Consider the following 13291-nt stretch of genomic DNA (forward strand, 5'->3'; position numbering starts at 1 on the left):
GAATAATCTGTAATTCAAAATATGGTGTGATAAAATTATTAGCCAAAAAGAAAATAATTGAATGCTTTCTAAAGAATAAAGTTTGAAAATGCTTTACAAATACACTTATGTTTCTACAGTCACCTCAGATATTCTAATGGAAAATAACTGAAGGAATAATGGAGTATTTGGAATATCATAATATTAGAAGTAAATATTTATTGAAAATAGGGAAGAAAGACTGTTCAAAAATAGTACTCAAATGGACTTATTGCAATATTAAATGTCTAAATATAAAAGATTACCACACATGGGATAGAGTGGTCAAAAAATAAATAAGTAAATAAGCCCTGACTTTTTTGTTTGTTTCCATCAAAAAGAAAGCTCAAAATTCTAAGGATTATTAAAGAAAATGACAAAAATTTCTCAGAATTTCATTGAGAGGAGATAAATATTCAAAAAAGAGATAAATATTCAATCTCATATTTGGATCATTGAGTTTGAGATCAGAGCCAAGATCAGAAAGCCAAAAAGAGAATATATGATCCATGTTAGCCAAACCCCTCTTTCCATTAGGGGAAGATTATATTTGTGCAAACATACTGTCCTTCCTCAGGTCAACTCTTGGTTTAATGGCTCAATTAAAAAAAATAGAACATCCTTTTTTAATAACACTTTTCATGATCAGATTTATGATGAATAAATAAATAGACTGAGATTTTGAAAAATGGGACAAATTTTATAAGGAATGAAGGTAATTCGATTATTTGTAAAAGTTCCCTTTTAAAGGAAAAAAGAAAATGATACTATGAAATTAAGGGATGGGAATCTGTTAAGTAGAGTTTTAAACTGCTTGCCTCCCCACACAGCTAAACAACATGAAAATGGCAAATCTAACATGGAGAGTGTGATAATACACAAAACAATGTGAATTTTCCAGATGTACTTTCCAGATGTGCACAGCTGTTGGTCACAGTGGTCTCTGGGCAGGGAGTATAAAACACAAAGCTGTCAATCGTTGTGCTATGACAGTAAAGTGAGAGCTGTGAGGTTTTATTTCCCAATTAAGTATCTTTCAGAAGGTTCAGAGTTCTGTTACAACTTTTCAGAGGTCATCATAACTCAGTTTTACCTGAAGAATCTATAAGAAATTAAACTGGTTGGGAGCAGATAGCCACAGCCTTCTTCTAAATGTCTTCACTAGTGTTCTAGATCTTTATGAGTAAATCATTGCTGTTTTGATCTTGGTACTGGGGCAAATATGAGCATTTTTGAGTTACTGGCTCACTGTCAAAACCAGGGGTACTTTCCATTGTGTGGTCCAATGTAACTGATGGAAATAGACTGCGTGTCTTCTCATTTTCACCTAAGCAAAGGTATTTTATTTTCCAGGTACATGGTAGAACTCCAGTGAAGGGAGACAGGGCTTGTTACAGGGCCGCTCTTACCAATGACACTGAGTTTCCTAGTTGGTGAAGTTTGGCTACATACATTCAATGGCGCTATAATACCATTTGAAAGTTACATGCTTCAAAATGTGACCTTGAAGAATGAATCTTATCTTTAGGATCCCTATAGTATTATGACAAGAAACTGCTGTTGGTTGAGTGTTTGCCTATAACACCTCCTAATGTGATGCTAGTTCAGCTGCAAATGCCTAGAACATGTTTTTGTTCATGTACTTTTCATAAAATTGTCTTTGAAGAGAATAACAGCAACACATCAAAAACACATATTGAAAGAGAGAGTGGATCAAACTGGTGGTAAAAACATGACCTTACTCCATAAGGTCAAATAGTTTTATTTTGATTAAACACTACAATACAGTATATATGCATTAAAAAAAGAAAACTCTATAATGTATATAAATTATTCCTTCCATTCATCAATTCTTCTTTTCTTTTCCATTACAGCTTTGGTACAATGTGATTCAGTATATAATTTTTAAATACTTTTAGCATCACAAACTCAACACAAAGTACAAAACTAATCCAAATGAGGGATATTATAATCTACACAGTGGTGTTCAGTGGTAGGAGAAAATCTTACCTCGATGAATTCATGTCACTAGCTAAGCTATAAAGGCATACCTAGCAGACATGACAGAAATATGCACCATTAACCAGCTAACGTGTGTATTAGTCTTTATTTTTTACAGAATACCAGCAGCAATCTTTTGAGTGTTGAGTGAATACTTAAGTCCTCAGCCAGTCTTCCCAACTTGCTCCTCTTCCCTTAAAGGCCATGAGTAATAGCTGATGAAATAAACCACAGCCAGACCTCTCAAAATTTGACCTGCCAACCAGCATTGCTCATACTTGCACAATTTGTCCTGCAGCTGGCCGACATCACAGGGACAGTGCTGGAGGGGCAGTGTGGACCAATCAGCCTAAGGTTGTTCTGAGGGTTTGGCGGTGTAACGTTACAGTAAACAGGCATTCCAGTGGCCGGGAGTGACCCTTGAGCTGCCTGGTTAGGTAGCATGATTGGCTGTTGGTAGGACTGCTGGGGCAGTCCTTGAGAACCTTGCGTCATTGGCACCTGGAGAAAGACACAAGTAAGAAACATATGTGAAGAGGCTATTCTGATGTGTCAATGAGTAAGATGGTGTCGTGAAACTTACTCAAGCTTTTGAGTTAGACTTTACAAGTCACTGATCCAACTTCTGCCATTTACCAGCTATTTCACTTGGGGAAATTAATTTATTTTCTCTGATTCCCTAATCCAACTGGATAAGGATACCTACTTTAAAGAGCCACTGAAGGACTGCAGGAATGGTACAGAATGTCTGGCATGCAGTAGATGCTCATAGGGTGTTAGCTCTGAGCTTCCTTCCCTCCTTTGTTGATGTTCTCCCGGTACTACAGTCTGAATCTCTCATGCTGGACATCTCTCAGCTTGGAAAGCCATGCATATCTTTAGTTTATGGAGTCTCCCATAATAAGTGGGACTTTGTACCTGATAGGCTAAGGTAGGTTCCACGGAACCAGAAGAAACGGGTACAGCTAAATTTAATGATTAAAGCATTGCACTAACTTTTTCCTGTGTTTTTCAGGATACAAATTTCTATTTCCAGTGTATTTCAAGATATAAATCACAATAGGGTACATAACCCATTTGAAATACACAATTGGGTTTAGTCTGTATAATGCAGTTGTTAAACCCATAAGTGCCCTTTAAGTAAATCTGAGATATCATTTAAAAATCTCTCATAGCTTAAGATTATTGTAAAATAAAATTTCTTAAAATAAATACGAAAATGGAAATCCATCATAAGGACTTTCTACCAATAAGTAAAATTTCAATAAAATGCCCCAAAGTCTTCACAAATAGAACTTCAATGAATTTTCTTCTGTGAATAGGAAGTTAATATGGAAACAAATTTAGCAGGGCATTCAAAATTCCTGCCATTACAGAAATAGGTTTTCTATTTTCAACTTGCCTTTTATAATCTTGATTCAAAGTCAACTAACAACAGTAGTAGGCCAAGCACCTACCACCCAGCTAATTACGCAAAACAGGAAAGTACACACAGCTTCTACTTTGGCCCAGTACTACTTTTTTTCCAAACAGCTGGTGTGCACCTGATAAGAAGACATGGTTGGGTAGGAGACCATTACGCTTTGCACCGGAGTTCCTTGTTGGCTGCTCATCACGCTCTGACTCTGTGGTGGTTGTTGCACTCCTATAAGGCCTTGGAATCCCTGCTGTCCAGACAAGACTGGCTGATAACCTGTGAGGAAAAGAAAAGTGAGCTTTTGAACTGGTGGTGCCAGGAAGAACACCTCGAGGTTCCAAGGAATAAGGACACTCATTCACAAGGCCATCTTCAGCATCTCAATCTCTGTTATCGTGAATGTATTATCCAGATGTTAATTTCCTTAATTAATTTTTTTTTACATTGAAGAGTAGACAAGATTACAGATCCAAAAAGTTTGCTGACATTTTGATAGTTATGCAGAATGAGCCCATGAGTACATGCGATGAAGGTAAATTCCTCATGACAAAAGGACGGAGGTCTCTTGACATAAGTTGGCTGCTATAAATTACATTTCTCATATATATATATATATATTTGGTTTTCAATGACATTTGGAAAATTCACAGTTTATCAAGTGTTTTTTTTAAATTAAATTTACTCATTCCCCTACTATCCCACTTTCCTGTAATTATCTCATTTCACACAGAGACTGTCAAATAGCCTATTAACTCTGGATCACTTGTGTTTTTCCATGTCTTAGTGAATGGAATGACCTTGCCATCCTGAGTAAATAAATATCCACTGCCTTAGACAAAAGGGCAACAGAAGGTAAAAGGTGTGCCATGCTTTCATTTTGCTTCACCACCAGCTCCTCGAAGAAAATTCTGGTCAAACATACTCAATAAGTGACCAAGTACTAATTACATTAATAATGTAGAATAAAACACTTTAGAATTTCTGCTTGTATCCTTCTGGGTGGGTCAGTGATTAATTTTCTTTTCTTTCTTTTCAAAGTGGACTGGAATTGATTTGTTTCAGTTATTTTAATTGCTGCAGAGTGGTTTTAAATGCATTTTTCTTTTTTGGTTGTGCTGCAGATTGAACTCAGCGTCTTGTGTGTTCGAGGCAAGTTCTTTTCTTCTCATCTACAGAAACTGTGAAGTATGTTTATAGATATTGGGAAGATAGTTATGATTTAGGTAAAAATGACATGGTGATAGAGATATTAGAATAGGGTCTCTTCGTCTTGCTTCCAGAGCTTATAATATTCACCATACTGCATAATTGAGAATAAGTACAGCTGCTGTCTTAACACAGTCCTCTGAGAGAGGAGAATCCTTACAATCCTAGAATTTTTTTTTTTTAACACCAACATTGGGCTAAGTTTTACAACCAGATTCTAAAAATGAAACACAAGGTTAAAAAATACCTAAGCAATATACAACATTAATAAATAACATGTTGAATTCATGTGAGGACCTTAATATTAAAACAGGATAAAATTAGAGTCTTTACAGGAAAAAAATACTTTGTTCTTCTTTGTTATATAAAATATATATTTTTATTCCTTCCAGAAATATTGTGGAAACATGGCTTGCAAGTAGTTAGTGAATTAGGAGACTGGTTCAATCCACCAAATGAGCTAGAAACACAGTATCCTAAGTATGGAATACCTGAAAGGGAAAACTTAGGGACTGGCTGGTTGTATTGGAAGACCTGTATGGAAGTATGGAAGACGTGAAAGGCAACACTTGGGGACATCTTGTCTGTATTTACAATGGGGAGGTAGAACTAGTGGTCACTTTGATTTAACCTTTGTCCTTCATTATGTGTCCCCTTATCTCACATTACCATTAATTACCCGAATTCATTCTCACAAAGGTTTTGACTTACTGAGTTATTTTAAACCCTTGTACTATCGTATGGTTAAGGATAATGGCCAACTTCCCTCTAGCTCCATTTTGACCATAGTACACAGTCAAAGCTTAGCACCCTATTTAAGTCTAATTGTATCAACCCAATGTGCTATATAACTAAAGTGTTTACAGTTTATACAGTAAAGAAAAAAATCAGTAGACTCTGGGAAAAAAATGCAACTAAGGCCATATCCCTGCTAAAACTACCTCTTAGAAGCCCTCATATGCAGAGGTACTTGAGAAAAAATTCTTTAAACATGGATTGCAAAATTAATGTTAATTGGTTAATTCATTGGTTCTTATTCTAAATCTTCCTTTCTATTTCAAATAGCCAAATGCCCTGAAAAAAATATGAGGCTATTTTGCCATTTCATTATGACATTGTTCTAAACCACATCAAGTGCTTTGTAGCATGGGTGATTATATATATATATATTCACAGCTTGGTATGGTTAAAACTTATGACCAACAATCTACCTTTCCACTTAACCCTATAGCAAACAGCAAGCAACGTGAACTCACTGTCAAGTGCACGACATTGTGACTATCATAGAGTCTCATATCTGGCAAAAGAGTCAAAGTACAGGTTGAAAAATGAAAGAAACATCTCACTATTTTTGGCTTGCATGTGACAATATAGTGAAGACCCAGTTGACCTCAATGGATCTTTTGCAAAATACACACAATCACTCAGCAAACGAAGAGATAAGAGGAAAGGAGAACAGAGGACAAGAGAGGAAACAGAAACTGGGGTGCCCCAATGTCTCAAAATTATTTATGTATTTGCTTAATGAACCCTTACATCCTTTCTCTGAGTCCTTTCATTCAAAAGTAAACTGAGGTGAAAAATAAGAGATTGATTTATTACACAGCCTCTATACCAGAATGGCAGTGAGGAGAAAATAATAGAGATGTTAAGACAATCATACAATCAGAGCATCTTGGGAAGAAGAGGAAGCAAACATCCAATAACATTCAAGGAGACAAAAAGCCAGGAGATTGGGTGGCCCCCTCCCAATAAAGACAGAGAGCCCAGAAGAGCAGGATTCCTCTCTGTGAACCCAGACTCAGCTGCACTGCAGTGTCTCCCTCTGCGGCCTCCTCTGCCTGATGATTTCTGAGTTTTAATATTCAGTTATGCACAGCAATGGACTACCAGCTCCGCACTGGGGTCCCACAGTAAACACACTTAAGGCAAATAAGGATTTATGTGGGGAGCAAATACTCTCCAATTTCAAGATGAAAACCTAAATGTAAGGAAAGTTCAATTTATATTCATGAATCCCATTCATTTCTCAATTCACTCTCCAGGCAAGAAATTTACATCTGGTATGGTTTAATTGGGGAGGGGGGTGCGGTATGCTCGTTTCTTTAAATTATGTCAGGGAAGGTAGGTTGCAGAATGGTCCCTAAGATGGGAGGCAGTCCGGAATGTGAATCTGAGCCCTGTTCCAGAAATAGATAAATAGAAATGAGATAGCTGTGACCTAAGAATGAACCAACAGTGTCTGCCTGGGACACTGCACACCCCAAGGCAGAGATGGCAGTGCTGGTGGCAACCTGCTTATCTTGTCTATTCAAATGACAAATGTGTTCTGGTTTGTCAATTCTTAGCTGTGAAATGACAACTTTTTCATATTTATTGAGGATTAGCAAGATATAATGCATCTTACAAAATAGAGACAGCAATAGTCTTGTGCCTTGTAGGCTTGCTAAGGAGATGATAAAGACATTAGCTATTTTTATTATTTCATTCTCAGTCAAGATGGATTCAATTTTCAAGTCACATGTGTCATTTATTTTCTGAAAGTAAGAAGGTTAGGAATGGACAAATGCCTACTAGCAAACAAAGAATGTACTCTGCTGGAATGAGAAGCTATAAAATTTAAAATATCTGCATTGTATAAATCTGGAAACTGAACAGGGTTTCTGCCAAAGTACAACAGTTGTTGAATGCTTTTTTTGTAGTTTGAGGATAATTTGTTAATATTCACACAAGGAAATATTTCTCTTGATGTAGCCTAATTATGAAGATACTGATTGGGCAACATAAATTGGTAAGATTGTGACTGACATTATTTTAACTCTTATTGAAGTACTTTGTTACAGATACAACATTTTGAGAAAAAAGTGAAATGACAAAGTGGTAACCTGTATTTGGGAGTTTCTGTTACCCCTGCTCTTGTTGGTTATAGAGGCTGAAGATCAGGAAAAGAAGAAATAAGGGAGTAAATTTCTTAAGAAGTTAGCCAGTTCTTGCTCCTCCAATTCACCCAAGCAGTGTCATTTACATGTATGCTTATTAAGTGAAGAATTCTTTTTTTTTTTTAAAGAGAGAGAGATGAGAGAGAGAGAGAGAATTTTTTAATATTTATTTATTTTAGTTCTCGGCGGACACAACATCTCTGTATGTGGTGCTGAGGATCGAACCCGGGCCGCACGCATGCCAGGCGAGCGCGCTACTGCTTGAGCCACATCCCCAGCCCCAAGAATTCTTAATATGGTAGAATGTCTTTTCAAATGATTAGATTTAATAATCTTCTTCAATACAAAACTTGCTCGTCTTGGATGAACCAACGTACAGATATTTCCCCTAGTTTCTAAGGAATCATCAAACAGCTTGCTTCTGGATTCAAACCATACTTTGTTCAAGGTTTCAGGTAAAATTACAATAGCTCAGGAAATTCTTGAGTGTGGCATAGCTGGTCAAGAATATGAAGAAGAAAAGTGTTTATCCAGGACGGTTTAGTCTCCTTTTGCTATAGTTTTATAGTTTGTGCATTTTTCTACTTTCCAATATCCACCTAGTTCTGTTTCTTGGCTTCCTATCAGTCTCTGTACACTTTCATCAGCTTTGAAGATTTACTATTATAAATCAGCCATATGTGTTGATCACTGACTCTAAGCCAAACAGTGAATTAAGTGCTTTTACAATGACAATCTTGAGAAGCAGTCACTATTGCTAAACTCCTTTTATGGAACAGAAAATTGTAACTTAGAAAGATGTAGTAACTCATCAAGGTCACACAGCTACTGTACAGGAAAACTAGAATTTACAGTGTGGTTTTTCTGACTTTGGTGTCCTTGCTCTTACTTACTGAATGGATATACTAGTCCTTATTCATCCTTCCAACTCTCACACCCCTAACATAACCTCTTTCATGGGGCAAGTATTCAATGACCATTTATTGCATTAATTGTTTTTTCAATAGGTAACAACAATTAAGAGGAAAAGAATTATGCTTCACAGTTAGTTGAACAGGATTCTGTTAGTATCAAAGAAAGAATGAAAATCAAAGGTAGAGAACAACTGCCCTGTGGAAACCAACACATAACGCTCAATAACTGTTTTAAAAACTAGTTACTCAGATAGTGGGACACCAGGCAAAGAGGGTGAGAGTTGGTGGTGGGGGGAGGCTTCCAAACTGATTCCAGTTCTTTGGTTTACTTTATTAGCATCATATTATCTGATATTACAGTTTTCAATTACTAAGACCATTTCAAATAATGGCCCTCCTCACAAATTTCAAAGATAATGCATATTTACTCCATTTTCCCCCTCAAAATCATCTTAGAAATCGTAAAATAGAAGGTAAACATAGTTCAGTTCTATATGAACCAATTCAGACATGTGACTCTCCCAAGACAACTGGCTATCCCTAGGAAATTCACTTGGCCTTCAGAAACAAAGACTGTTCATTGTATTTGGAGGATAGTAATAGGCAAGGGAAAGAAGATTAAACAGGGATTCTGCAAAACAATTTAGGGTATCAGATGAGGGCCTGGAACAAGATCCCCCAGGACACCTGACTGCATTTCAGAATACAGATTGCTACCTATAAACTACTGATTCTGCTAACACTTGAGGTTTGTTCCCAAACCCCAAGTTTTATTTCACTACTAGGGCACTGGCTGTAGGATGGGAAGTCTTTCTGTTTCATCTGCTTAAATAGCTGTGGTGTAACCAAGTAGCTTCAGACAGGGTGAGCAGACATGCAGCTTGATATCCTAGTATTCCTATGGTTCTTGAAAGAAATCACTGCCTTACGCCTCAGCAAGGATTTGGGGAAGCAGCTGTACCTTGACTGCAGTTCATTCACTTACCTGGAGACCATGGGCCCTCAGACACCAAAGAAGCTACCTGATTTCATTAGCATGCCCTAATCTCATACATACCCCAGGTTATAATTCCCAGGAATTATAGTTCCAGTGTGGACAATTTTGAAAAGGCTGTTGTGACTCTTTTGAGGCACTATGACTCTAGGCCAATATCCCAATTTATAAGACCCCAAAACTCTAAGTAGGACATTTGAAACAAGAAAGCATCATAGACAAGGTTGAAAGACATTTTATTTTTAAATGTGCTAAAGATATAATATCTTACACATGTTAAGATATAGGCTAAACATACCTAGTTGGGAAGTCATAAATAGGTACTCTTCTGTTTTTATATGTGAGGTGAAATTGTAAATAATGGTTCTATCAAAAGAGGGAGTACAAGAAATTGCTTCTATTTTTTTTTCTCCTGTTGAAGTCTAATACAAGTTCTTTCATCTTTGATGTAAATGCCCTCATTCACCTTCTGTATTGGCAGTCTCTGAATCCATCCTCTTTCTTTTCGTCAGCATTTATTACTTAGTGGTTTTAATTCCTTAGGAACATGCAGCAAGAATGGCCTGCAGGGAACCTGCCTGGGAATGGAGGTAATGCAGTCCACATCCCAGTGAAGACCAGTCCATCCTAATGAATTTGAGGGAAGCTGTGACAGGCCCTAAGTGGAACCAGCCTTCCTGAAGCAGTAGTTTTTCTTCGTACTTGCTCTTTTGCTCATTAGCTTTCACACTGCACAGAGTGTAATTCTTAAAAGCCTCTTTACTGTCCCCTGAGAACATCCATGCATGGGTCATTTTCTAATGGCAGTACACATCAGACGAACCATCCTATTACTACAAGCTCGGGGGCCTCTTCACTGCAATTATACCATCCTGATCCATGTTATCACAAATACAAAGCTGGTTTTCTTTCTCTCTCTCTTTCTATTTTTTTTTTTTTTAAATCAGGGCAAACATGAGAGACACTGTTAAATGACTAGAGGAACAGATCATGCACAGAATTTCAATGAGTGCCTCTCAGGGAAGCAACATTGAATTCCATTTTAAATGGAAGAGGCCGTCATATTATTGAAGTAATGCTCTGAACTTTCCTGGCCCATAGTGCTGTGCTGACAGCCAGAGAGCTTCAACAACCCAGAGGGAGAAAGGCTGCCTGAAAGACTCACAGACATTTTACTTTCTTAATTAGGTTGAACAGCTTAGAAGAAAATGTGGCATTCCTGCACCTCGACCAGCAGTGTTAATTATGAACATACTTAAAACCCACCTGGGTGGCAGGAAACCGCTGCTGAGGTGACACAAGAAACTTTTCCCCAGATTATGCTTGGGGCAAAGTCAAGATGGAGATGGCTGTAATAACTGGCTCCAGGATAATAACCCCCCTGGTGGTTATTTCCATTGATGAATTGCTATTGACCAGCTGACTGGAGCAGGATAATCATGAGGTCAAAAGTCACGGGGTCAACATCATTGTGATCAAATTACCGTCACTGTTGCTTGGCTACAGGTTATAACCCAGTCCTGGCCAACTATCTCAAAATTAATGCTAGGGTCAGACTCAATGTATGGAAATTTCATCACTACAAGAGGAAAACTATTTCATAGGCAACAGATAATGAATCAAAAATACCCTTTTTACATAAGAAAGCCCCTTGCATCATTATGCCCAGTCAGACATAATTATCTCCTTAAATTCTAGACTGACAGGATTCTTACCCAAATGCTATTCTAGTGGCAGATTCAGCAGTAATATTGTTCTAGTGTTAGAGTCTACCAGGAGGCAACATCAATGAGCTAGGGCAGAGACAATGCTATTATGAACTAAGGCAGAGGTGGTAGGAATGAGAGAAAGGACACAGAGAGATGCTCAGGATATGACCTGTCAGAAACAGGATCTATGAGGTCTATCACACATTTGTATCACACATTTGCTGGACATGAAAAGAACTAATTGTACCATAATCATAATTATTAGTGCTCTGCAGGAAAACTGGCTATTTGAAGAGAAAGAGAGGTGGGTGGAGAAGGAAGGAAGGAAGGAAGGAAGGAAGGAAGGAAGGAAGGAAGGAGAGAGAATGGAAGCTCTGAAATGTAATGCTTGCTGATTTCCCTGGTGTAAATTTTCTCACCATAGCTGATTTTAAACAACAAAGAGTTTAACATCCAAGTTGGCACAGTACTTGATTTTTTTAGGAGCTGGGTCTTTGAACTAGCATGAGCTACCTCTGGTACACCTCTGCTCTACTATTCCATGTCAATCAAATTTATAATTCATTTAAAGTTTTGTTCTATTGGTCTTCCTGCTACAAACTTTATCGGCAGTTCTTTGTCATTTGGTGCAAGAATAACTCCTAACAATCAAGCACAGTGTTTACACCAGTGGTGGCAATATTCCCTAAAGAGAAACTGGTGGTTCGTACCACCAGTCTTAGATTCTCAAAACCATTGAGTACTTCAGGTGCTTTACTTCAGGTGTGCGTGAGCAATTTAGGAAATATGTCATTGAAACCTTCCAGGAGGTCATTTCAAACAGCGTATTAGAATATGAGTTGATATTTGCTAATGGGGTGGGGTCAGGTGGGAAGAATCAGGACAAAAAATAGTATAAACATAAGGGCATAAGGGTCAGCATGTGCCAAGCCCAGGAATGTCAAAACCATGTCCAAAGATGATGAATATGTAGAGATGGCAGCAGATTAGCAATAGGCAGAGGTAGTAGAAGAGGATAGAAATGGAGCTAAACTCAATTCCTAGGGCCTTGAAAATCATGCTATTAAATAATGTTGAAAGATTTGGGCACCAGGCAAGGTTTATAAGCATAGCAGTGAAATGACAAGACAGCAACTTCAAAAGGATTCTCCAGGAGACACTGGTGAATATGCAAAATTGGAGACTGGTAGTCTAATAGGCAATAGCAACAGCCTAAGACAGAGACAATGAAGACATGAACTAAGGCCGAAGGAATAGGGATGGAAAAATAGAACGCATCAGAGGTATTTAGGATGTTAGAAATTGGCATCAGTGAGCTGCAGGGAAGAGACAACAGGAAATCTCCAGGCTCTGATTTGGAGAAGCAGGTAATTGTAATTCCTTAGCTGTAAATGCAGGAGAACAAGTACATGGAGATGATCAGCAAACTCATGGGCAGAAGGGTCTGAGCTCAGGCAAACTGACTGGCCCTAGATTATGTTTTACATAGCTCATTAAAGCCTACAGCAATAATATACCTGAGTTTGATATAAATTTATGTGTTCTACCAATAACCAATATTTTCCAGCGGTGATTCTAGGCTAACAATTTTTAAAGTTGTGATTATAATTAGAATTGGACAACGTGACTTCTGATTCCCTGTTATTCTGTATTTTCATTGGTATTGCAATAGATGACTCTACAGCACAGCCTCTGGGCCCCAGATGATGTCACAGACCCAAGCAAGAGTAAAGAGATACTTTCTGTCTCCTTACATAAGCAACCAACTCAGGATCAGTCTTGGTAACAGCAATAAGGAAGATGTTTAATCTCACTGTGTAGAGAATTGTTATTTAAAAGTGTTTTTTTATCTGGATTAGGCAACACTCAGAAGTCTGCAGGTTTGCCCACACAAATCTAATGTGCATATCTTTTCAGCTGGCTGGAATTGGAAGCTATGGTCAACACTTAAATCAGATTTCATATTAATTAAAGTGGAAGTGCAACAGAAGGACAAACGGTCTGTCCTGAAGATTCTTCCAATCAGCCCTCAAGGGCAGACTGTCTCTACCAAGACAGTGCAGTTCTTTTTTTTTTTTTTTTTTTTTTTTTTT

At 37.7% G+C, this 13291-nt stretch overlaps 1 protein-coding gene across 40 annotated transcripts in view; it reads right to left on the bottom strand.

Annotated features, from left to right (window-relative positions):
* Positions 1–1737: 1737 nt before the first annotated feature.
* Positions 1738–13291, bottom strand: part of Arpp21 (cAMP regulated phosphoprotein 21) — a 148183-nt gene continuing 136629 nt past the window's right edge. For all 40 annotated transcript variants that reach the window (XM_048795149.1, XM_048795157.1, XM_048795180.1 and 37 more), the window contains 2 exons: positions 3564–3712; positions 1738–2520 (listed from right to left, as the gene is read on the bottom strand). In XM_048795149.1, coding sequence (XP_048651106.1) covers positions 2263–2520; positions 3564–3712 — 407 coding nt within the window. In that variant the 3' untranslated portion in view covers positions 1738–2262. The remainder of the gene's footprint in view (positions 2521–3563; positions 3713–13291) is intronic.

The sequence above is a fragment of the Marmota marmota genome, unplaced genomic scaffold (genome assembly GCF_001458135.2).
Source record: "Marmota marmota marmota unplaced genomic scaffold, marMar, whole genome shotgun sequence".
Lineage (NCBI taxonomy): Eukaryota > Metazoa > Chordata > Mammalia > Rodentia > Sciuridae > Marmota > Marmota marmota.